This window comes from Echiichthys vipera (genome assembly GCF_963691815.1).
Source record: "Echiichthys vipera genome assembly, chromosome: 1".
NCBI lineage: Eukaryota > Metazoa > Chordata > Actinopteri > Perciformes > Trachinidae > Echiichthys > Echiichthys vipera.
Window position 1 is genome coordinate 11,123,922 of NC_139826.1, and position 26,122 is coordinate 11,150,043.

Genomic DNA, 26,122 nt, shown 5'->3' on the forward strand with positions numbered 1-26,122 from the left:
TAAGGTGAGTTTATTTGTATAGCACCTTTCAACAACAAGGTTATTCAAAGTGCTTTACATAAAACATGAAAATGATTAGAAAGAAACACAAAATGACACATAGATATAAAATGACAAGAGATAAAATAATAAAAAATAAAATAAAAACAAGCAAGGAAGTAATTAAAAAGACAAGTAATAATAACAAAGGTAACATACAGTTTTTGCTTTAGCCGCCCATCAAAGTCTGCTCAAATTGCTGTGGGCAGGGCTTATCTTGTAACAAAAATGTCACAGTTTTGACTTAAAGTGAAGAGTGAAAGAGACACATTATCAGCACAATGTAGGCCTTCTTACATTTACTCAAGATCTGTTCAAGGTGAAGCTTTCAGCTGTAATATAATGCCAGATAACTTGAATAACCCCGACCCCGGGTAAGCGGATGAAGATGAGATGATGAGATGAGACCTACACAATAGTGCACCTTTCTGAGATCTGGGTGGATCTGAGGTTAGGTCTGCCGTGTCTGGTTTGTTTGTAAATTGATTTTCCTGTTCAGTTGTCGATCGATCCTGAAAGTATCGTACAAGCTGTTCATGCAGCATGACTTTGTCCCCCTGAAAGAAATGCTTTCCATCACAGTAAACATTAAACACTGTCTGGGATCAATTATTGTTAAGTTAGCCTTTTTTTTGAGGTGTGCATTTTTTTAGGTGACGAAAATACGTTTTGCAGTGTAGACCCATCTACAGCAGTATTTGTCTTAGCTTCAGTTTCAGGACTCTGGGGGCACAAAATCTTTCAAGAACGTATTGGTCTGTTGAATTACATTATGTCATTTTTGTGAACTGTTTGTGTACTGATGCTATGATTGTATTACAGCCGACTGTGCAACAAATTACCCCTCAGGGTTCAAAGAGACGACCTTAACTTACCTTTCACAACAGCTTACATGGCAACAAGATCATTTCTACTTCAATTTCAACTTTCAATTTTATTTACAGTGCCAAATCATAACAAAAGTTATCTCAGGACACTTTACAGAGTAGGTATAGACCACACTCTGATGATTTACATAGACCCAACAAATCCCCCCTTGAGTACACAGTGGCGTTAAAAACCTTCCCTATAACAGTCAGGAACGTCGGACAGACCCAGCTCTGTGGAGGATGCACATCTGTCTTGACCGTTTATTATATACACCCTTGTCCACATACTTCTATATACTTTTGGCCTGGTGCTATTTTTCATGGTTTGGGCCTTTTTCTTGCACCGGAGAGAAATCTTCAGCATTGATTGATATTTTAGACAATAGCATGCAGATTAATGCTCATGCCACAATAATGTGGGTGTAATTTCAGCTGTCCACATTCATTTTTGCAACATTTTTGTTGATGTAGTGTATATAGTAGTGTTGTACTGCATATCCCAGCTACACTGAGGACAGAGCATCAGGTCTCATGTGCATTTGTCTCCACCTTGTGGTGTTTCTGCGTCTGTCACACCTGAAACATGTCTTTGTATTGTTTTATAATTATAATGAATAAAAACAGAGATGAAAACTCCTGGTTTTACAATAAGAGTCACTTTAATTGTTAGCAAAGTAATCGATATTTACAGACATTGGCACATAAAACAACTTCACCTTCATCTGCTTGAAAGTCCCCGTCACCTCCACAGCGTTCTAGACGGAAGAAAAGTACAAGACACTCACTCTGCTTCGGATCACGTGCTGCAAACCAGTGGTGTATAAAGTATTTACATGCTACTTGAGTAAATGTTAAGATATCTAACCTGAAAATGACTAAAAGTAGAAGTTACCCATAAGAGAATTACTTGAGTAAAGTCTTAAAGTAGCTTACATCAAATCTACTTGAGTATTAAAAGTATATGTCAGGTATTAAAATGTACTTAATTATCAGAAGTTAAAGTAAAAGTACAAATAAACAAAACAGCCATAATTCAAATTCTATATTTCAAACTCTAATCTCAAACTAAATACTATAGTTTTTATTCCTCCCTCCTCCTCCCTCTCTCCTTATAGTCCCTCCCTCTCTCCTCAAGGTGGCACCAACACTGCATCAGCATCACAACTTTAACAACAAACTATTTTAAATACAGAACAATGGTTGTTTTTCAAATATTCATAATTTAAATGTAATCCACCGTTTCTTCCAAAACTTAAATGAAGTGCGTGTGAAATACACCTACCTGTATTCTTATAAAGCGAGGTCGGGCGTATGAATGCAGGTAGTTAACCACATGGTGATATATTCTACTCCCATCAAACCGGGAACCTTCCCTCACGGTGACAGCTGCCATTCCTATCCGCCCCTCATGCCCTTCATTACCAAACAGAATTGAAACAGACAAATCATTTGTTCACCGATTCATCACCAAATCAATGTCTCTCTTACTGAAAACACACTGAGGTTAAAATGTGCAGAGGAAATGACTTTACGTCACCTGGCACTTGGACTCCGTAAACGTTGGCTTCTTTAAGACAATCGCTGATCGTCAGGATGTCTGACACCTCATTAGTGGCCACATTCTCACCTTTCCACCTATGGGCTCAAACAACTTTGTATCAGTTCTCTTTATATCACTAAACCAGGTTAGTGATCTAGAAGGCTTATGTAGTGGGAGCATATCATTGATATACTTCGGCCCTAGACCATGTAGTGATTTATACGTGAGCAGGAGGATTTTGAAATCAATTCTCTGACGTACAGGAATTCAGTGTAATGATTTAAGAATTGGTGTAATGTGCTCACATTTTTTGATCTTTGGATGTCATTTATAACTTTAATAAGGGCCGTCTCGGTGCTATGAAAAGGTCGAAATCCTGACTGGAGGTTGTTGTGGCAGCCAGTAGAAGCCAAGAAGTGAGTTAGTTGTTGGAGTACAACTTTCTCAATTATTTTACTTATGAATGGTAGATTTGAAATTGGTCTGTAGTTGTTGATAATAGAGGCATCTAGGCTCCGCTTTTTTAGAAGAGGTTTAATGACTGCAGTTTTGAGGCCTTTGGGAAATTGCCCGATTGAATAGAGTTATTAACTATTTGCAATACGTCTGTTGATAGGCAGTCAAAAACATTCTTAAAGAAGTTGGTAGGTAAAGCATCAAGACAGCAGGTGGTTGGCTTTAGATCTGTCACTGTTTCCACTAGAGTTTTAGGGTCTATGGCATTAAAGCTTGCCATCATTGCTGTGTTATTTTGGCCTAAACGGGGTGGTGATCCAACTTTTTTGTTTGAGATATTGATGGCACGTCTGATGCCTTCAATTTTATCAGTATAAAAGAAGGCAAACTCATTGCATTTCTGTGTGGAATGGAGTTCGGCTGGTATTTGTGTTGGTATTTACTCTGACATCATAATTTTTCAGTCCGTCTATAAAAAATACACACTTGTCCATTTGTAAAAAAATAAATAATCAGGTATTCAACTGGTCAAATGCATTCAATTTAAAAAAAATGTTAATTTTTAATTGATAGTTCTTTGTGTATTGAATACTTTACAGTGTTGCTTGGGGCAGTAGTGGCTTTGGAAAGGGCAGCACATTACCAACACTCCCAACACTTACATAAAGGCTTCAACACGTCATAATAATCTCAATGCCTTTTCTCACAGAGGACATATTTACATGTTACAGTAGGAAAAGCACAGATGTAAATAATACAATGAATGACGGATGAATTCCATTCGGCTGCTTCAGTTTCCAGGTCCTGGTACGGTGGACTGGCGTATTGTTACACTATCATGACTGACTGAGTAGAGCTATCATTAATGTTGTATGTAACACCTGTGCTTTTTCTACTGTAACAAGTTACTGTATGTGGACTCAATGTCACTAGATGGCAGCAAAGCATCTAATAATTATGTTTCTCTATTCTTTCCCAACAGAGCATCTCTCTCTCTTTCTTATTTAGTGTACATTTGCAGTGCATTCGTCGATCATGCGAAGTGCCTGCGTTGATTTTACTGTCTTGTTTTCCTTTTCTGTGCCTTCTACCTTCTTCTGCTTTGGAAAAATCCCCCCACTGAGACCATAAATTTTTCATTTTGACTTGTCATATTCTAGTCTAGTGATGGTCACAGATTCAACCCCCACCCCCAAAGAGAAAGGAAATGAGAAACCCATCCTTCTTATCCCTCAAGATATACAGTACAATGTTATATAATAAAGTATACAGTGCATTTACAGGTGCAGCTGGTCAGTTTTACTGAGCAGCTACCAGATGTCCCTTTGCAAAATGTCTCTTGGGAGATGAATGTTTAAGACACAAAGCCAGTTTACAGCCAGGTTGTTGTCTATAATGGAAGTTCTGAGCTGGTTGGATACTGTGCTAAAGGACATCTAAATTGTAGTTCAATGTATTAAGTATTCAAACCCAGAATTTCAGTTCACAAAACTACCACTCTCTGACCTTTAGTATACCAGCCTTCCTCTGAATGTTCACAATGGACAAAAAAATCACCCCAGAAAACCAATTTCCCCATCTTTAGTCACCTCCCTGTTTTCAAAGATGACATTTTGTCTTAGCATAGTGTGACATCGCCTTACTGAGGCCATTTCAAAGATTCCTTTGATCCAACACAACCCTTTCATCTATAGACAGAAATGAAATGGTGATAAGGAAAATTAAAGGTGCAGAACTTACCGGAAGCTGTATTGTATGTAGCTCCTGCCTCTCATGTATTTATATACAAACCTGAGGAACGACACACACGCACAAAATTTTATTTGAAAAGCCAGTATGTTCAGTATTATCTTGTATTATCTTGCCATTTATTTTTAAATCCCCTAACAAACCATCTCTGAAAGCACTTCATTTTTGAGAAATATTAATGGATTTAACATGTCGAACAGGAAGTGTTCCAACCAGCAAGGTATATGCCGTCATGAAATGGACTCTAGAAAACAAAGCATTTAAATCTCTAATGTGGAGCCATGTTGAGTCAATGTGTGCATGTTTTCATTCAGTGATGCTTTTTGTAATGCTTCCAGTGAATATTATCCACTATTAATACTGTTGACAAGTACTCATAAAGCAGAATTCATTACTGAATTACAATTAGGGATATGTTACATGTAATGTTAATCACTTTAATATTGCAGGAGGTAAAGACTATTTGCTTTATGGGTATTTAAACCTATATATCATTATGTAGTTGAGCCCAACTTGACTTGCGATGACATGTATAGCCGCATGTCATCATTCAGTCGATGGTTGTCTGGTTGGTGCCCAGTAAATAATGTGGGATACAGAGATAATTGGCAGTATTTCTGGGTCCTGGTCATATTAGGAGAGATGGTATTCATCCTACTTTGGAGGTATACCACTCTCATATCTAAGAACCTGGACGCAGTTGTTAGCAGTCTAAAACCATGACAACCCAGTGTTGAGATCAGGAAGCAGAGTCCCCACGATTATTTAAATTAATTAAATCAAAAATTTACAGAAGAGGCGCTATACAGAAAAACGCGATTATAAAAAGTCAACACCAAATCTGCAATAATCCAACAAAATCAGAAAATATAATGTGGACTTTTAAACACCTGATCTCTGTCATCTAAAGCTGTATTAGTTAACGATCTGATAACAGATAACCATATTGATTTACTCTGTCTGACTGAAACCTGGCTGTGTCCTGAAGAATATGTTAGCCTAAATGAATCCACTCCTCCCAGTCATATTAATACTGTTATTCCTTGAGGCAGTGGTCAGGGAGGAGGCGTTGCAGCTATTTATGACTCAGGACTATTAATAAAGCCTAAACCTAAACTAAATTCTAATTCATTTGAAAGTCATGAAAACCGTGCAGCCAATTATAATTGTTATAGTGTACCGTGCTCCTGGTCCGTACTCTGAATTTCTATCTGAATACTGAGAGTTTCTGTCAAATTTAGTCCTTAAATCTGATAAAGTAATCATTGTAGGAGATTTTAATATTCATGTGGACATTGTTAATAATAGCCTTAGTATTAGTTTTAGTCAGAGTGTACATAAACCTACTCACTGTTTTAATCACACCCTCGACCTTGTTTTGACTTGGTGTGGAAATCAATGACTTAATAGTCTTTTCACAAAATCCTATTTTATCTGACCATTATTTAATAACTTTTGAATTTATATTACAGGACTACTCACCTCTGGGCAAAAGTTTCTACACTAGATGTGCAATTCCATCTGCAGGCGCGGCACGGTGGTGTGGTGGTTAGCAAGGTTGCTGGTTTGAATCCGGGCTGGGGCCTTTCTGTGGGGAGTTTGCATGTTCTCCCCACATCTGCACGGGTTCTCTCCAGGTTCTCTGGCTTCCTCCCAAAGACGTGCACGTGTTAGGTTAATTGGTGACTCTCAATTTCCCGTATGTGTGAACGTGAGTGTAAATTGTTGTCTGTCTCTGTTTGTCTCTATGTGCCCTGGGATAGACTGGCGTCCTGTCCAGGGTGTATCCCGCCTCACGCTCGATGTCAGCTGAGAACGGCTCCAGCCCCCCCTCGACCCCGATAGGGACAAGCGGTTGAAGATGGATGGATAGATGGAATTCCATCTGCATCTAATTTAATGCCTTATGCTTATATTCCAGACACCTGTACTGACGTCAGTTTCTCTGGAATTGATCACCTTGTTGACAGTGTTGCAGGCTCACTACGAACAACACTCGACACTTCTTAAAAAAAGAAGATAATGAAACAGAGGAAGTTAGCTCCATGGTATAACTCACAAACTCGGGAATTAAAACAAGTATAGCGGAAATTGGAAAGTAAATGGTGCTCCGCTAAATTGAAGGAATCTTGCTAAGTTTGGCAAGAAAGTCTTAAAACATATAGGAAGGCCCTCCATAATGCCAGAGCAGCCTATTACTCATCTTTAACAGAGGAGAATAAGAACAATCCTAGATTTCTTTTCAGCACTGTAGCCAGGCTGACAGAGAGCCACAGCTCTATTGAGCCATGTATTCCTATAACCCTCAGTAGTAACGACTTCATGACCTTCTTTAATGACAAAATTATAACTATTAGAGACAAAATCAACTCGCTTGGCACCAATTTTTCTTCAAACCCCAGGAACCTTAGAAACAACTGTACGACCCGATATATACTTGGACTGCTTTTCTATTGTCGACCTTAACAAATTAACATCTACTAGGTTACTTAAAGAAGTGTTACCTTTAGTTAGCACTCCTGTATTAGATATGATTAACATGTCTTTATCAGAAGGTTATGTACCACAGTCTTTTAAAGTAGCTGTAATTAAACCTCTTCTTAAAAAGCCCAGTCTTGATCCAGAGGTACTAGCAAACTATAGACCTATACCTAACCTTCCTTTTCTTTCTTAGATCCTCAAGAAATTAGTCGCCATTCAGCTGTGTGACTATTTACATAATAATGAATTACTTGAGAACTTCCAGTCAGGATTTAGAATGAATCATAGCACTGAGACAGCACTGGTAAAAATTGCTAACGACCTTCTAATAGCTTCAGACAAAGGACTTGTCTCTGTGCTTGTTTACTAGATCTTTGTGCGGCCTTCGACACTATTGACCATCACATCCTGCTACAGAGACTGGTGCATCTAATTTGGCATTAAAGGAACCGCATTAAGCTGGTTTAAGTCTTATTTATCAGATAGATCTCAGTTTGTACATGTTAATGACAAATCCTCCATGCACACTAAAGTTAGTCACGTAGTCCCACAGGGTTCTGTCCTTGGACCGATTATATTCACCTTATATATGCTTCCCTTAGGAAATATTATAAGGAAGCATTCCATAAACTTTCATTGTTATGCTGATGATACCCAATTATATTTGTTGATCAAACCAGAAGGAACCAATCCGTTAGCTACACTTAAAATGTGCATTAAGGAAATAAAAAGATGGATGACCTGCAATTTTCTGATGTTAAACTCAGATAAAACCAAAGTTATTGTACTTGGCCCCGAAGGCCTCCAAAACTCAATAGCTAAAGACATTGTTACTCTGGATGATGTTGCGTTGTCCTCCAGCACCACAGTAAGGAATCTGGGTGTTATTTTTGATCAGGATATGTCCTTTGATTCTCACATAAAACTAACGACAAGGACTGCATATTTTCACCTGCGAAAAAAAAAATTAGGAACATTGTGTCTCAGAAAGATGCAGAAAATCTTGTCCATGCATTTGTTACTTCTAGGCTGGACTACTGCAACTCCTTATTATCAGGCTGCTCCAATAAGTCTGTTAAGAGTCTCCAGTTGGTCCAAGATGCTGCAGCTTGTGTACTAACTAAAACACATCGAAGAGAACATATGCGCTCTGAGAATGCAAGGCCACTTGTTCTTCAAATGTAGAATGGGAGGCAGAGCCTTCAGCCTTCAGTGTTGTTCGGGAGGCAGACACCATCCCTATATCTAAAAGTAAACTTAAACTTTAATCTTTGATAAAGCTTATACTTAGGTCTTAAGAGCCCTTAGCTATGTTGTTATTGGCATTTCATTTCTCTTAGAGCCTGCATGTACGCTGCCTAAGCTGATTTTGTTCTGCTTAATGATGCTGCTATAGGTTAGTCTGCCGGGGGATAATACTTTTCCTGGTCCTCTGAGCTTCTCTCCTCTCTGTCTGTATCATCCATGTCTCATTAATGTATGTTACTAACTCAACTTCTTCCCCGGAGTGGTTTGTGCTTTGTCGTCTCGCAGGTCTCTGCTGATCGTGGTTGTGCCTGCTGGCGTGGTCCTGCATGACGCTTCCTGCTACTATTATTACTATTACTCATATATACTATCATTAGTCTTATTATTTATAACATTTGTAGCCATAAAAACACCATCAGTGGTTTGTCTTGCTGTATCGTAGCTGTTATTACCGCTACTCATTATTGATCATGTTTGACAACATAATTGTTATTATCATTGTCATATTCTGCCTTAGCTGTGCTTGTTTCTTACTATTCTGCTATATTAACAGCCATAACATATAAGTTATATTCACATTACTATAGCTATTATTATCTATTAGTTACCGTTACTGTACTTTTGTGGTTGCTTGCATCTCTGGAAGTGTGTCTTTGTGTCTGTCTTTGCTTCCTCTGTCCATCTGTCCTTCTTTTCTCTCTTTCTCTCTCCCTTCCTTCCTCCCCAACTGGTGCAGACAGATGTCCATCCTCCATAGAGCTGGGTCTGTCTGACGTTCCTGCCTGTTAAAGCGAAGGGTTTCATTGCCACCGTACTCAATAGGGGAATTGTTGGGTCTATGTAAATCATAAATAAGTCATAGAGTGTGGTCTATACCTACTCTGTAAAGTGTCCTGAGATAACTTTTGTTATGATTTGGCACTGTAAATAAAATTGAATTGAATTGAATTGAATTTAGTTATATTTTGTGGTCAGAATATGAATCAGATTTTTCAATCATGGCATTCTGATTCTAAAGCCTGTCATCTGTCTGATATCAGACATACTGTTTCCGATTAGCAGAATTACAGGATGTTGCTATGGACACAGTTCTGAACTGAAGGACCATGCCCATCAATCTGCGGTGAGAAGTTTACCAAATGTAACATCGGCTATTGCAACAAAATCTTAGCTTTCAGTTGTGATCAATATTTTGTGTCAAGCACCCCTTCAGGGTGCAGGAGGCCTTCACTTAAAAAGTACAATTGCCACTACAATTTTTCCATTTTATAATGCTTTATTCTTCTACTCCATTACAATCCAAAGTAAAGTACAAGTACTTCAAAACTGTATACAATTTGAAGTCAAAGTCAACTTTATAGCAAATTCTGCCATATACTGACATATGGAGCTGAGCCAAAGTGTGTCATTTAGCAGCAGTCTTTTGTTGTATGCTGTGTGCATTTATGTTTATATAGGGGGGAGAAAGTTGTGTGGGATGGGTGAGCTATAGTTTACAAGATACTTCTCCCTCTTCTGACTGTAACTTTCCTATTCCGCACAGCACCAGCCATAAAAATGTTTTCTTTACAAACATGTACGCATGCCTAGCACTCGTCACTTTGTCACATAAGCTCAGTAAGTACACTGCTTTAAGTAACCACTGCACTATGGGTATACCATCTGCTTCCATCTAAACTCTTCTAATTTAACACTTTATTCTTTTTGTTAGTTTATTGTCTAAAATGGAGTCATTGACCAACTTGAGAAAAATGTAAAAGATGTCTGTGTTTGCACCACCATGACCTTCAGCCCTTTTTTGAAAACATTAAGTTTTGTGTAAGTATGTAAAGAACAAAAACAAAGAGACAACACTATTCAAGCAAAGCAGTGTATCCCTTCCCACGCCACATAAGCTCCAAACCATTTATCAACATTTGTGTTATTTGCAGTCTCATACTATAATACTCATTAAAACAGACATTTTACAGCAGCGCATTTATCACTCATGAGTAATTTTGACAAATCGTCCTCTTATAGAGCTATACATAGAACTGACCAAATATTTTCAGTACACTTAAAGTTGCTTGTAAATGTTTGGTCTTCAGGAGGTGTCTAAAACCCTGCGTATAAGGTATAAATCAGAATTACGTTTTTTTTAGCAATTCACTTGAGAAAATCCAGTTCCAATGGCTCGTTGTGCATCTACCAGGATTCAAAACATTGTTTGGGTGAATAACAGATTAAGGGCGCTTTAAAGGTTTGGGAAAAAAAGCACCACTCATTGGCCAGATCTGTCTGGGTCAGGCATAATAACGTAGATCCTGAACTGCTCTCCAATTATTCAGAATTGCCATGTTGGCAAATGATGAGAATTTAAATAAGCAGACCATTACTCACCAAAAGTATATGCAAAATACTATAGAGGGTATTGCAACTGGCTCACCTTTACAGGTACCCATCCCTGCACCAACTGTGGGCTAGTAGGCTTGCGCTAGTATTACGCACTGCTGGGTAATTCCCCTGGCTAAACACCAACCGGGCTACATGCAATGAGTTAGGTGGCACCAGCAGGTCTTAAAAAGGCAGTTGCTAACAAGTGGCTCAATGACACCTAGAGGTCATCACATGTACACACAAGATCAGTTGGAGTGGTGGTGACGTAGTTATGCAACCAATAGAAAAATCCCCTTGGCGATGGTAACTTACAGGTCGGACCATAGAACTACGTCATCAATGCAACACTTTATTACCTGATTACACTGACCAAAGAAAAATGTCATTATGATTATATTTATCTCACGTTGCTGCATTTAACTGTTATCGGATTCGACTTAATCCACATTATTTAGATCACTTCACAGCAGTGCAGTTGAGTTCCTAAAAGTGTTGACTTATTTGAAAAGGTCACTAGAGATGTGTTAAATAGCACCTTGACAAGACAAAATCAGTTACCAGTGATTGTAGCTCCCTGCATTGCATCTGAATAACAAGGACTGGGCTTAGATGCACCCTCATTGACTTACGGCTATCGCTGCACTTTATCTGCACAAATGTCTGACAGAAAGAAACGGCATGAGTCTGTACGGTAAAGTGGATCAATGCAGAGAGAATGCCAAGTTTTAATCCCAACAAATCTGCCATTATCTGGAGCTGACCTTTTAAAAAGGTCAGGAATATGGTTGCAAAGTGAAATTTCCCTTTTTGGGGAAAAAAAGGGGGCATTTTGACTAGCACAAGCCAAGCAAGATCTTTTTGATTCCTTCCTCTGAAGTTAAATCAACTGAAAGTTCATTCAAAGTGATGTTGTCCTTCCCAAAACGAACTGTGGGACCATTTAAAATTGGCACCAAAAAATCACAGTAATAACTGTAGGCGTTGTACACGTGTGAGCACGAAGAGAAATGAGCATAACCCTGCTCCACTGCTGCAAAGTAAGGGCTTAAGAAATGCAGTTTGACATACTGAACAACAGCAACACCCAAACAAGACAGTAAGCACAGAGGACTGAAGTCATCACTGTACTCTTTTAGGCATACTGGTGATCCTGTTGTAGTTTCTCAACACAGATTTGAATCCATGTTGAGAAACAAACACCCTCAGGGCCTACTCACAGCTGTAGGCCAGTGAACTTATCCAGGCTAATAATATCTCAGTCCGAGACATCATCTGACCCTGTGAATAAGCAGTGATGAGTTCACCAGAGGCTGAAAGATGCAGAGTAGTAGGATGATTCAGTGCTTTGAAACAGCACGATAGAAAATTGATTATGTATGCATAGCAACTGGTCTGTAGTACTGGACTGTCCTCAAGTGGCGGGGATATCATGTCAGGACATTGAATTGGAGGCTGCAATGAGGCAAACGCAAAACCTGTACATCTCTTGTCTTTAGCAGCTGTGTTTTGGCGAGCATCTGTCCTGTGAGCAGCATGACTCGGATACATGTTGAAAGGAGGTCGGTGTGATGATGCGCTCATTATGTGATGTGCTCCCCTCTCACTAGTGTACGTAATAAGAGTGGACAGGCCTGACAATGATCAGTGAGCAGTGAGTGAGCTGGCATTCTCCAGCCAAGAAGAGATAAGAAAACGATATGGGCCTAGAAGATGTACGGGTCATTTCCAAAACAGTGGGCCATTTTTTTATTAAAGTCCAAAGAAAAATCTACGCCGGATTCATGATGTGTTCTTAACCCTGTGTGGTACCTGTGTCCTTATAATGATGAATCCCATGTCTTCGTAAATTGTGAGCGTGTGCCAGTTGATCCTAAATAATACAGGTAAACGCCCCACCATTGTCCATAAAAGGGCATGAGACTGGAGGGCCGTGTGCACACAGACATAGACTGAAATGATAAGTGAGTGGAAGAGAGTTGTGAAAACAAAATCAATTATGCCCAAAAGAAAGTGTAAAGTAGTTTTAAAAAAACAGTTCTTAAGTGGAGGTACTTCTGCAGGAAGTGAATGGCAAATAAGATGTCATACTAAGTAGTGCAAATACTGGCTATAAAATCGTTTAAAAAAAGGAGCATGGGATGCTATCACTCACTCACTAAATGTAACTGGAGAAGGGCGCACAACTGAGGTAAAGAAAAAATTGTTCAATCTCAAATCTGAGGCCAAAACATGTGCAGCCAAAAAAACAGAAGAAAGATGCTGAAGGGGGACAGGCTTGTCCAGAATTGTCTGAGCTGGACCAACGCATTGGAGCCATGATGGGAGGGATGACACTCTCAGGTGTAAGATCTGACAGCTTTTGGACACAGACCTGGTTTCTCCCCACACAGAATCACAAGGTACACTGTTTTTCCAGAAATGTATATATACTTAACTAAGCCAATTAATTATCATTATATTTAGCATGTAAATACCAGTGTACTTATTTTTGTGACTAAGTGTTATCATCTTCATGTCCACATGTTTAAAAAGTGGAAAATAAACATTGCATAACTGATCCCCAAAGAACACAACAATGATTCAATTTTATCTTTTATTTACAGATGAACTCCCACTGAGAAAAAAAACGCTATAAAAGTTAACAATTTACAGTCAGTCAATTATTTGCTCTCTGACTTGGAGAGTAAGTCTGTTGTCTGCTCCCAGGAGTGAGACAGGACGCACATCCCCTCCATTGTGTGGCCGAGGAGGAAGTGACACAACAGGTTTCAAAGCAATGTTGTGCAAGACATAGCAGGCCATGATTAGCCAACAGACCTGAAAGGAAAGAAAATATTCCGAAAGACAGTGAAAATAAGGTAAAAAAAAAAAAGGCATAATATAATTTGGTTGAAGTAATTTATAGGCTTTAATGTTTTTGCAAGAATAAACACAATTACTGAGCAGTACTCTATGCACGCCTCCTCTGGTTTGTAAAGCAACTTGCCACCTGTAGTGTCCAAACACATCCAGCGTCCTTTTAATATTCAAATTGTGTGTCTGATGGTAAAGCGAGAATCTGCGTGCAGCTAATTGAATGACACCTCCTGCTGAGTCTGAGGTGTGTTGAGTGGTTTCCTTCCCAGGGGGCCAGGACATAGCCTCAATCTCGTAATAAAACAAGTCATTATAGAATAAATATTCAATGGAAGCTCACTGTTGCTCGAATTTACTAATCACTCAGAGATGCATACCAATGAGCTATGTGTCTCCAGCAACTCCTAGTTCAAGGCACACCCCTGCAGAGCTGCTCTATAAAATGTAGGAGTTGTGTGCAACCGGTTTCCTGGGAAGGGTGATATTGAGGGAGGGAAATCCTGGAGAGACGGACCTCAAAGATACAAATGCAAAGTTCTTCCTCTGTTAAGGCAGTTTTAATACAGTACTGGGAGACAGACAAAGATTCTCAATGAACTGAATCTCACACATGATATATATATATAGTATATATATAGGGGATACACAGCATACAAAGGATTTCCAGATGTACAGACATGGTGATACAAGTTGATTGACCAGACTTTTCGTAGTAGAGTAGACACATTGAAATTACACCTGACATAGAGTCCACTGTTAGGCCCCTTAGTAACACAGTTCAGTTTTTTTTTCACTTTACATATAGGAAAAACAATCATGCACAGGGAAAAATTCCACCTTTCCGATACTCCATACAGAAGGTTGTTGTGGGAGTCGCAGTTGTACATTTATAGAGTGGAATTGCTTGTGGTTGAGATATAGGAGCAGATCTAGAGAGGGTGCTTTAATGCGCATGTGCCTGCGCCCCTATTGCGCTGTTGGTGTTTAGACCAGCAATGGTATGAAATCCTTTATTGGAACCTGTTCTGCTGTTTTACATGAGAATTTAAGGAATTGTGTGGCCAGTTGATTTCTCCCATCCAACTCTTGTAGGAGAGTGCTGCAGATGGATGCTGGGACATGCCCACCCTGTCTCTCAGATAGCTCTGAAATGTACCAGTGGCTAAACCCCAAGGTGGAGAGTACCTGCATGTGTGGTGGTACAGGGTTAGACCGTCTGATATGGCCCCACAGTGCTGGCTCCATAGTATTACGCAGCTTCATAAGGACAGGAATGCATCCCAAGAGATACTAATTATTGGATTTCCTTAATAGATGGGAACTGAAGTGTAAGTGTGGTGTTTACTTATTGTATAGGAGCATAACGCTTTGTAAAGTAGTGACAATAATTATTTAAAAATATTATACATTTAATATAAAAACAATATTATTCATATCCCAATTGTATACAACTGTAGGATTAAAAAAAAAAGGATTTTGCACAAACATGTCCACACTCAGTGGGTGAATACATTTTGAATTTAAGCAAAAACAATCATCAAACACATTCTATCTTTCAGATTAGAATGAAAGCAGCTCCAGTATCAGTGGTATGGATACAGGGGGCCAACCACATAAAACAAAAGTATTTTATTCTTTCCTTTAGCCTGTAATAGATATTCTGACAGACATATGGACCACCCACTTCATTCTGTTCAACACAGCAGCATGATGGGTTTACGATATATATATACATGTTTATTAGTGTATACTACTGTATATCATGGCATACGATGTGCTCTGTTTTTGTTTGCTTTAGTTCACATTTTGATTAAAAAATTAGAGAAAAAGACCAAAATACAAAAAACACATATACACAACACAGTACAGTAGCCAGAGGTTACAGAAAAAAAGCTGCTTTGAAGATCATTGCATCAGCAAACCTTTTGGGCCAGACTTCTCCCTTTTGCTTACAAGGTTTAAGGTTCCTATCCACCTTATTACTGGGAGCGTTACTGCAGAAATTATTTTTGGAGAAACTTCCAGTGAGAGCTAGTAATTTAATTTAACTGTAAGGTACTATGGTGTTTAACTGCCATTGGAAAAATTCTCTTCAATTCATCAAATTCTGCTGTGGAAAGAGGCAGCAGCTAATCATATTTTAGACACCTATCACCATATCAGTTTGAGTGTACACTTTATTTCAAATATTTGCAAAGCTTTACCTTTCCTTCAGACAGCCATTTCTGATGGAGAACTGCGGCCGTTTCATCCATCTATGCTCCCGTAAAAGCCACCAGACTCCTTTGACAACTCATCTCTAGTGTGTTTTGGATTCTGGGCTTATTTACAGTTTTCCTCATTCGCTTGAACACATTTGTCCATTTTCAGAATTGATGCCAAAATGACACATTTTGTTTGCACTATGCTCTAACACTCAAAATATTTAACACATGCAACAAAAGCAATCCTCACACAAACATTGAACGGACAAAAAGATCTGTTTCAACTGATTTGAAAGAAGGTGTGTAAAATGTATGTGAGAATACATTTTCCAGTGAAGAGTTCTCCTGTGCATGAAATTTCAGTTTTACCAAATAAAATTCTTCCCCAACACAGAATTATGACAGTTCCAGCTTAAATTCCATAATAATAAACTAGCTACATGCAAACCATAGCCCCATCCTCTAACATGTAACAGGTAACTTGTGGCCCTTTTTACATTTTTAAGTCACAGTATGAAAAACACAGGAGTAAATAATTAGCTGCTTCTGTTTCATGGTCCTGGTATTGTGCATGCTGGCTCATTCTCACACTGCCATGCCTTACTTTGACACCTGAATAGAATGGAACCCTCATTACTATTATTAGTAACATTAACAACAATTTCATACCACAAATTAACAGATGTGGTTCTTTATTTTGGAGTGGATAATGCATCTCCCAGCTCTCAGTTTTAGTAACCTCGACAGTCATTTTAGGGTCTACTCACACTTACCATTCGTGCATGCCCAAGCACGATTCACGGCTAAAGGCTAGTTCATTTGACCAGTATGAGTCCAGCTGTACTGTGCCTAGGCCCGGCAAGCTTGCTAGCCGTGGCTTGGATTTTTGAAGTAATTTGTGAGTGTTGCAGGGGAGGAAGGAGGGGGGACAATAATGCTCAAGCACAGCACGGGTCATCTGGGGCCAAATGTAAGTAGACCCTTAAACTTCCTAATAAGCATATAGGCAGTGGGTCACCACATATGCAACAAGGGCTGTACTGTTGTGTTACCTGACAATCACCATCTTCTATTTTGAATTTTTTGAGTGAATGTGTTGTAGATGGTGGACTCATCTTAAATCCACTTACTACTTGCTGCTTACACAGCACACACATTTATTTGTATTTACTGTGTTCAAAATGTTATATACTGTAAGACAACACAACACACACAAAGAGACATGTAGGTGGATATTTTACATTTTCAGACTTATTCTATACATGCACGTTAGGTGTGATTGTGAAATAAACATGTCCAGTGTACAGATTCAGTTGGAGCTTTGATCACTTTTCATGTGTAACTAGCGAAGCCCCCCCATGAACAACTTTTTTTTTTATAGCGCCCACCCAGGAACCAAGAGGAAACTGACAGAAGGGTAGGACTCTGAGAAAAAGTGGCAATTACAAGTACGTCTGGAACTTTAGCACAACACAGTCTACTGATATTTCTCAGCCCAGCCACCAGAAAAAAATGTTAGCATTAAAGGTTTCAGCAATCCACTGATGGATATGTTGATATGAAACATATTTGGCAACCTTTATGAGACGCACCGTGCTTCCAACTAACTGTAATGTAAATGTAAAACCATCCGCATCATTACTCAAAGCTAAGGGAGGAGGTTGTGATGGAAGATTGGGACAGCGGATTTTCAACCAGTAGTCCGCCCTTCTCGTCCTGTCCCATGTGAAAGAGAGACTTAAGCTATGAAACAAACTAAATACCTACCTACTTACTTACTACTAACTTCTTATTTTAACCCAAACCACTATCTTTTCCTTACCAAGCTCTTTTGTTGCCAAAACCTAACCATGTAGCTTCTGTTTGAATTCACAATGTTAACAATGTTTCAAGCTGCAAGTGTGTAGCATCACTACCAAGTGCGTCAAAAAGGGACGCCAAGGGGTCCTGACAAAATGTCGGTGTGGGAAGATTAAAGACTGAGAACAGGTTTAGGCTGTTCAGAAACATCACGATTCAATGTATCTGTGGTTTGCAGAAACGTTGCCAAGATTTTATTCAGATGGCTGGGTTGAATATTTCAGAGCCATGGTTTATCATCTAACTAGCATGAACATCAGTCAGATGGAGGATCAATGATTCAGAAATTCAACATATTAAACTAAACAACCCCTCTGTCCCCCGTACGCTCTGTTACTAGGGGAAAGAAATAGGGGCTGGCAGGTTAACAATGGCTGTAAATTTTGATAATTTTGCTCACAACATTGATGGTGTACCTCCTCAAATTGCCTTCTGCAGATAATCCTGAAAAGGTTTAATATTTCCATCAGTTCCATTGTGTTCCAACAGTGTCTGCTGTTTTTCTTATCCTATTGTGCCATCAGCGCTGAAATGGCAAGGTTGTCCCCCTTCTTCTTGACTGAACACAGTCAGAGACCTGCCGTTGGGGGATTTTAACTCTGCCTGTCCACAGTTGGTGTGCTTTTCACTAGTAGCCACCCCTCTTTTCGAGCGTAATTCAGTGGTGGTACATTTCAATATCACCACATTACTTTGCAGATCTGACATCACTGTGGCTTTGCGGTAGCAGCTCCTCAGCCCCTTGCGGAAACGCATAGTGAACAGGCCATAAATGATGGGGTCCAGGCAGGCGTTGAAAACCCCAAAGATGAACAGAATGTGAGTGAGAGAGTGTGAGACTTTCCCCTCCAGGTCATCTGGGAAGAACCAGTACCACAAACCCAACAGGTAGTACGGAGTCCAGCAGACTATGAAGCAGATAACTATGGCAATGCTGATTTTCAGAGTTTTCATTCTAGCTTTGGGGATGTTGTTCTTTGAGCAACGGAGATGTGGCTCATTTGAGGACACTGAAGGAAAGAAAGAGCATTAGGTAATAATGGGCACAAAGATGTGAACAACAACAACAGAATCACTAAAATAAATCATCAAAAAAAATTCTGACCCTTTCATCTTTGTTCTAACCTAAGGCCAGAGCTCCGTTGTAAACTTACAGTTCTTTTTTGTCATCCGTCTGGAAATCTGGATGAAGATCCTGGTGTAGCAGGTGATCATTATGACCAATGGAAGCAGGAAGAGGAAGGAGAAGGTAAACATGTTGTAGGCTGTTTCCTGCCAGTGAGAGACAAAGCTCCCCCTAGTGGTGCACTGAGTAAAGTTGGCTGGATATGTGATGGTCACATTATGGAAAATGAACATCTGAGGAATTCAGAACGAAAAAGTATTAGGATAGCCATAGACTGTATAAAAAATGAACGTAGCCTCTCCGCCAGTGCCCGTTGTCTCAACTAGATCCAATCATATTCACCTCTGGAAGCCGCCATCTTGTCAGACTTTGACTCCTCCTCATTTCCTCTTACCAAAAAAGGGCATTGACGTGACGCTGGGGGGAGGGACATACGGCCGGCTGGGTGACGATTACAGAATTAGCCACATTTGCTCACATTAGCTCCTGCGCCCGGGAGCAAGGCTAACAGAACACGTTACTAGATAAACGGGAGTGGGAGTCCCGTGTCTCTAGCGGGGACTACACCAGCTCTGGGAGTGAAGTGCAGGCAGCATTTATGATCTATGATTTATACTAATATTCACAGTACCATGCTCATAGCCTGTAAATCCTCCCGGTGCTCCAGATTAGCATCTAGTGTATGTGTCATAGATAGCAGGCTGTATTGCAAGTCATGGTGCAAGTGCGGCTATTTAATTAGCATAACAAAGCTAACGTTAACGTGAACACGGTGTGTTCCTAAACCATCTTTTTATACAGTTGGTCGAAGAGCAAACCATCTTGTCACTTACGGTAACACCACCACACGAATGACCACATTCCAGGTCGAGATGATGGAGTTAGCATGCTAATGATGCTAATCCTAACAACTAGCCTCCGAGGAGAAGTGAGGGCCAGAGTCTAACTGTCACTCAAGAGGCCGCGCCCGTAATTATTCATAAACTATAACGTCCAATAAAATAAAAACCAGCCTGAAATTAAAAGATTCAAGCTCTAAGTGTTGTCGTAGAGATATGACTGAAACATACAGACTAGAATAGGTTATCAAGGGTGAAAAGCATAAATCTAATCTGTTTCTTGCTCTTTCAAGTAAGTAAGATAAGCAGCCAAACAGTGTTATATGATATTTATTAAAAATAAACCTATCACTGAAGTGTGACTTTCTTTGTGTAGGCCTTATTAACGGTACAATTCAAACAGGATTCAAAAAATATTTGTCTCTCACCATTCACTGACATACATATGTTTTCCTGACATAAGGTCCCATGGGGGGGCACCCAAGCCCCCGCCACAGCGACTTCCTGGTTGATCCAATATGGAAGTGCCAAAAACTGCAGCTCTCCGAGTGTCCAGTAGGAGTAGTTTGCACAATAGAGCAGTTTCTCATTGACCCCCATGTTAAACAGGCCGATTTTCACAGCATAATTAATCCTACTTAGGACTTGTTTACAAAAAAATAATTAATAATTAGGGGCGCGGCCTCTTGAGTGACAGTTTGCCTCTGGCCCTCACTTCTCCTCGGAGGCTAGTTGACAGGATGAGCATGCTAACTATGCTATCTAATCCCGGACTGCGGCCATTCGTGTGGTCGTGTTATCATAAGTAACAAGATGGTTTACTCTTCGATCGACTATACAAACAGATGGTTTAGGAACACACTGCATTAAAGTTAGCTTTGTTATGCTAATAAAATAGCTGCACTTACACCATGACTTTCAATACAGCTATCGAGGGCATATACACTAGATGCTTATCTGGAGCTTCAGGAGGATTCGGGCCGTGAGGGTCGGTGTTTGAAAGTCTATGAGCATGGTACTTTGTTGAATATCAGTTTAAATCAGAGATCATAAATGCCGCCTGCACTTGACTACCAGGGCTGGTGTAGTCTCCGCTAGAGACGCGGGACTCCCACTCCCGTTTATCTAGTAATGTGTTCTGTTAGCCATGCTCCCGGGTGGTGGAGCTAATGTGAGCTAATTTGGCTAATTCTGTAAATATCACCCAGATGGATGTATCTTCCTCCCCCCAAGTCACAACAATGCCCTTCTTTTGTAAGAGGAAATGAGGAGGAGTCAAAGTCTGACAAGAAGGCCGCTCCCAGAGGCGAATATTATTTGACCAAGCTGAGAAAACGGGCCCCGGCGGAGAGGCTACATCCATTATTTATACAGTCTTTGGGGGCACCAGAATGGTAGGAGCATCCCCTCTCAATAAGGAGCACAAGGTGGAGAAAGATGCCAGAAAGGTATCCGCCGGAAACGACGACCGGAAGTGGTTTGCGACAGTTACATTTGGTTATGTTTAGGAAAGAAAAGGTGAAAGTTAGGGTTTGGCATCGGATTAGGATTGAAAGAAGGCTGTGTTTTTATTCCATTTCAGCAAATATGATAAACTTGTTTTTATACAAGTTACCCACTTCCGCTTTAAACATCAGTCAGAGACAGAGTTTTAAACCAACTCCAAAAGTGGTAAAATATGAACTGCTGTGTGTACATGTCATTGACTAAATACGCGCTAGAAAGCTTCACCTTTTGTTCAGAATCAGCTACTTATCACAGGTAACCGGCGCAACTTCCTTCTCATTCATCCCCACAGCGCTTTACAGAGTTGGACGCTCAGCTTTAACTGACTTCAATGGGGAAGTGTAGAGTGGGTTGTTCCACTGCAGCCAAACTAGATGCTCATTGGATAAATGCTTGGATTTGTCCTACCCATCAGACGCTCAGCGTCTCTGGGGGTCTATGGGGCAGTGGGCTGGCCCGGACGCTTGGTTTCTGTATGATGATTGGATGAGCTGTCTGAGGCAGAAACCTTTTGTGATTGACAGCTAAATGAGCGAATCAGCAAACTTATAAAATAAACATCCAGTGGAGCATTTTCCAAGTTTTTCATTCCGTTGTTCTGAACTGATCCGGAGACTTTACCGATCCCCAGCGACTTTGTCTTTGTTAAAAACGACTAGCGTTGTGTTTGGCGACTCTGTTCTGTCACTCTGGGGTTTCTCTCCCCAACGAGCAGTGGCAGCTGCGGAGCTTCTCCCCCTGTCACTCACACTCACACTTCACAGTAGTCTGGTGCAGCAGCTCCAGCTGGGTCAAGGCCATTTAAGCAGCCTTGCTCTGCTGCCATTGAGAGGACACTGGTCAAGCCCCTGGAAAAGACGCCTAGTTGGTACGACAAGGTCACAGATCATTATCTTGAAAAATGAGCTTCCCCTCCTTGATAGACCAGCAGCCACCACTGTGTTGTACTGTTACTGAACATTTCAAAAGTTTGCCATTGGGTGTACTCTAGTATTTGCATAATCTTTCAACATTATCTTCGGTGATTGGATTAGAATGTAACGCTATACGCTTTTTACTCACAACGTGATTAACAGTGTCCATGCTAGGCTGCCATATGCCATATGTCTCACTGTTTACAGTGAGACATCTACACAGCCAGGATTTGGGATTCCAATCCCTGTGTTATTAAATGATACACTAATCCCTAACACCGAGACCCTGTGGGCCTTTTAAACAATGCAGCAGTTTTTTTTCTCTTTAAAGCCTTTGCAAATTGCTGCATTTTATGTAAATGTACAGAAGGGAACGATGAATCATATATAGCAATTCAAGTAAATGTAAAGCCAGATTTTAATTTCCTCCAGCATGTGTGGTTTGTCTGCAGTTTAAAACCTCTATGAGACTGAGATAATGCATGCAGATCCAATAATCTGTGGCTACATAGGAAGATGTATAGCCTGCTCAATGTGATTCTGTATGTAGCATGGAGATCAGTTCACAACCTACCCAGCACTTCTCTCTGAATCACTTGCTTCAAAGTGATCAGTTTAACCGAACGTAGTCTCACATAGCCTGACCTATGTCCACAGCGCTGTGTCAACGCTGTTGAATGAAAGTGAACCAAACAAGCCGTAGTCACCTGTGTCACATGGCCTTACCTGTGGAATTGAGAACAAGGCGCTCATAGTCCACGCCACCATCAGCATGACCCTGTTCCTTTTCCGGGCCATGCTGATGGCCAGAGGGTTGAGGATAGCTGACTGTCTGTCCAGACTAATCACCACTGTGACAAAGGCACAGGAGTACATGGCCTGCAGCTTGAGAAACATCAGGAATCTGCAGGCCAAGTCACCAGCCAGCCACTGAACTGTGATGTTCCACACTGCATCCACGGGCATAACAATGAAGGTAACCAAGAGATCGGCCGCAGTCAGGTTGATTATCAGCATTCGCACATGGGATTTCCGCTTGTGGCCATTGACTGCCAACAGCACAGCCAAATTGCAGAAAGTGGAAATGCCACACAGGATGAAGGTAACGATCACTCTGACTTTAGCCGCTGTAGAAAAGGTAGGCAACTGTGGTGGCGCTTGATCCACTGATGTCCAGTTACAGTGAGCAGACAGCCAGTCACAGCTGACATTCAGGTCAAATCCAGAGCTCTGCTGATACATGATGACTGCAGGATCACAGCAGGGGGAGGCGTTCATTTTCTGACCCTCAGCATGGACTCAGCATTGTGTTCAGCTACATGGAGACTGGTGGTTTCAAAGGGAGATAAGGCAAACACATAAACATGAGGCATTTGCATGAAGAGCAAAATATTTATCTGCATGGATTTGCATAAAAACAGTCAAGTGAGTAAATCAGTGGCAGAGCATATCTCTCTGTAGCTCACTGATGTGGATTGTCTAAGTAATACCTAAAGTGCATATGGGGGTTCCCCCACAACAGCAAGCAATCAAGTCACTTACTCTCTAATGACACTATTCTCTTTTTTGCAAAACAAAAAAAAGAATTGTTTGGTATTCATAATACAAACTTTTCCATTTTGCAGCCGTAGATTTGAGTAGTGAAAAGTGAAGAAAATAGAAGCTTAATAATGGCTTGTAATTTGCATAATGTACTTTATTTTCCATCCTATTTTCCATTAATTATGGCATTCCATCCCTGTTATGTTCATTATATGCCATGTCATGTCCTTATTAGAGCACTTTGTGCTGCTTTACTTCAAGGAAAGTTGCTATACCATAAGGTACCTTATTGTTATTATTATTATTAATAATAATAATAATAATAATGTGGGTTATTTTCCAACAATGCAAAGAATCTTATCCAACAGATTGAATTGGCCTATTTTATTATTTTGGATTTCAATTGATTTCTACGTTTGATATCAGAAATACTTAAAAACAATGGTACCAACCACAAGGACAACAAATGGTTACTTTACCAAATACGACATGTTGACATATGACACAATATTTACACTATTACTGCGTGCTTTTCCCCTCCTTTGTCTGGATGGTAATAACGCAAAACAAAACAACTAATATCTGAATACCAGCTACAACCAACTCACATGTATGTCCGTGGAGCGATTGTATTTCCCACGTCAGATAGTGATCAAACAAAGTGAAATCCTGTTCAGGGAAGTCCCAGACCCCGCTGCGGCTCCATCTCCCTGAAGAATTCCGCACTGACTTAGTAGTCTTCAGTCTCTCATCGCAGCGTGCTCTCTCCCTCCTCTGCGCGCGTCCGTGGGTCGCTCTACGGGTGCGTCTGCGCATCCCGGGAGCGTCATCAGTTCAATGCACCCTGCGCTCCTGCAAAGTTTTTAATTTGAACCCCGCAAGAGTAAATGTAATGAGACACTGCAGCCCCTATTAAATCATTTTACACCGAGACCAAACCGACCTTATGTTCACTGAGTTAATTGCGTGTGGCGAGGCCATGTGATTCTACAAAATTACACGAGAATATCTACAAAATAAACCAATGCAATTCAAACTCCAGGCTTTTGTTTAGTTTTTGTAAATGCATGAAAAAGCACGCCTTATATTGCCACATTTCTTATTGTGTCATCCCCTGTAGGCTTTTACTTATTCAATGACTGTCAGGATTTTCTCTTTCTTCTTGTCAAAGCACAAGGAACACTTTTACTTAATACAGTCTTACAGCTGTGTGCCATCATCAGCACTCAAACAGGCAAATAAAGGGAAGAATCTTTAGAGAAAGAGGTTGTCCTCCAGCTGCCGTCTCCATCTGCTGTCACACCGAGTCTTCTTTACTCTTCCTGCAAAGCTCATTTTGATACAACGGCAGCAAGTGTAAAGAAAGCATAAACCACTTATGCTGTGTTAATATCTTTGTAGCACAAATTCTTTAACATTAAAACATATTCCCTGCACATCTACAACTTATTAGTATTATTAGTGCAGATCACAATATAGGAATGAATAAAACAATAGTTTCCTCTCTTGTCACATAATATTGAGTCGTTTAATTTGAATGAGGATAAATACAATCTCAACATGCTTAAAGGATGAATATGGATATGAACAGAACACCACCATCTGGTGTCTCAAAATCGTAGTCGCAACAACAAAAAATAGTTCCAGCAGTCGGGTTGCCAGGTCTGGAGACAGATCCGGCCCAGTAGCTACAGGAGACTGGAGTCAGTTTGAGCCTGTTTGAACCCATCCCCTCCGGCAAAACGCAACATAAAACCTAGTATTGCAGAGGAGTTTAACTGACAGTTACCGTTACAGCGAAGTAAACATGAAAGTTAGCTTACCGATCAAGGAGAAACGTAGCCATTTGGGCGTGCATTTTAGTGCCGTTGAACTCCTTTTTCTCAGTCCATGGAGTGAATGCTTGGCCTATATTGACTCTGGTTTTGCCCGTGTCCGCTCACTCAGCTGCTGGGACAAATAAGCAGCTGCAGGATTGGTAAACTCCATTTTACCCATTGCCCATTACCCATTGCAGCCTACAGTAGCTGCATCCAACAAAAGACAACCGTGGCAACCCGAAATGCTGGCCACTCTTGGCTGGTATAATGTCAACAGAATGTGACAGAAAGTTATTGTCAGACCTGTCGAAAAAAAATTTAAAAATATTGATTCAGACTAAATATTTTTTTTTTTATGGAAAAGCAATACTTTCATTCTGTACCCCTTATTATTTTTTTAAATATAGCTTTTAATAAATATTCTATATGTTTAACCTTTAATGCTTTAAAAAACTTACATTAGCTTTTTATTTGGGTCAACAAGTGCCCCACAATGGATCACATGGCAAATGTCATAAGTTTAATATGTTGTTTTTAGTGATGTACCCAAGGAGAATTACAGTAATAATAATAATAATAATAATAATAATAATAATAATAATAATAATACATTTATTTGTATTGCACTTTACATCCAACAATCTCAAAGTGCTACAGAGCGGAATAGAAACAATTTTTTAAAAGCATCTGTAGTCTG

At 40.1% G+C, this 26,122-nt stretch overlaps 1 protein-coding gene across 1 annotated transcript; it reads right to left on the reverse strand.

The window, feature by feature from the left end:
* Positions 1–18,182: 18,182 nt before the first annotated feature.
* LOC310948283 (putative gonadotropin-releasing hormone II receptor) lies at positions 18,183–23,364 on the reverse strand (the record flags this gene model as incomplete). The annotated part of the gene is given in 4 exon segments (XM_083915353.1): positions 18,183–18,688; positions 18,833–19,037; positions 22,790–23,352; positions 23,355–23,364. Coding segments are annotated over 4 exon segments (1,278 nt in total). The 5' UTR covers positions 23,359–23,364.
* Positions 23,365–26,122: the final 2,758 nt, after the last annotated feature.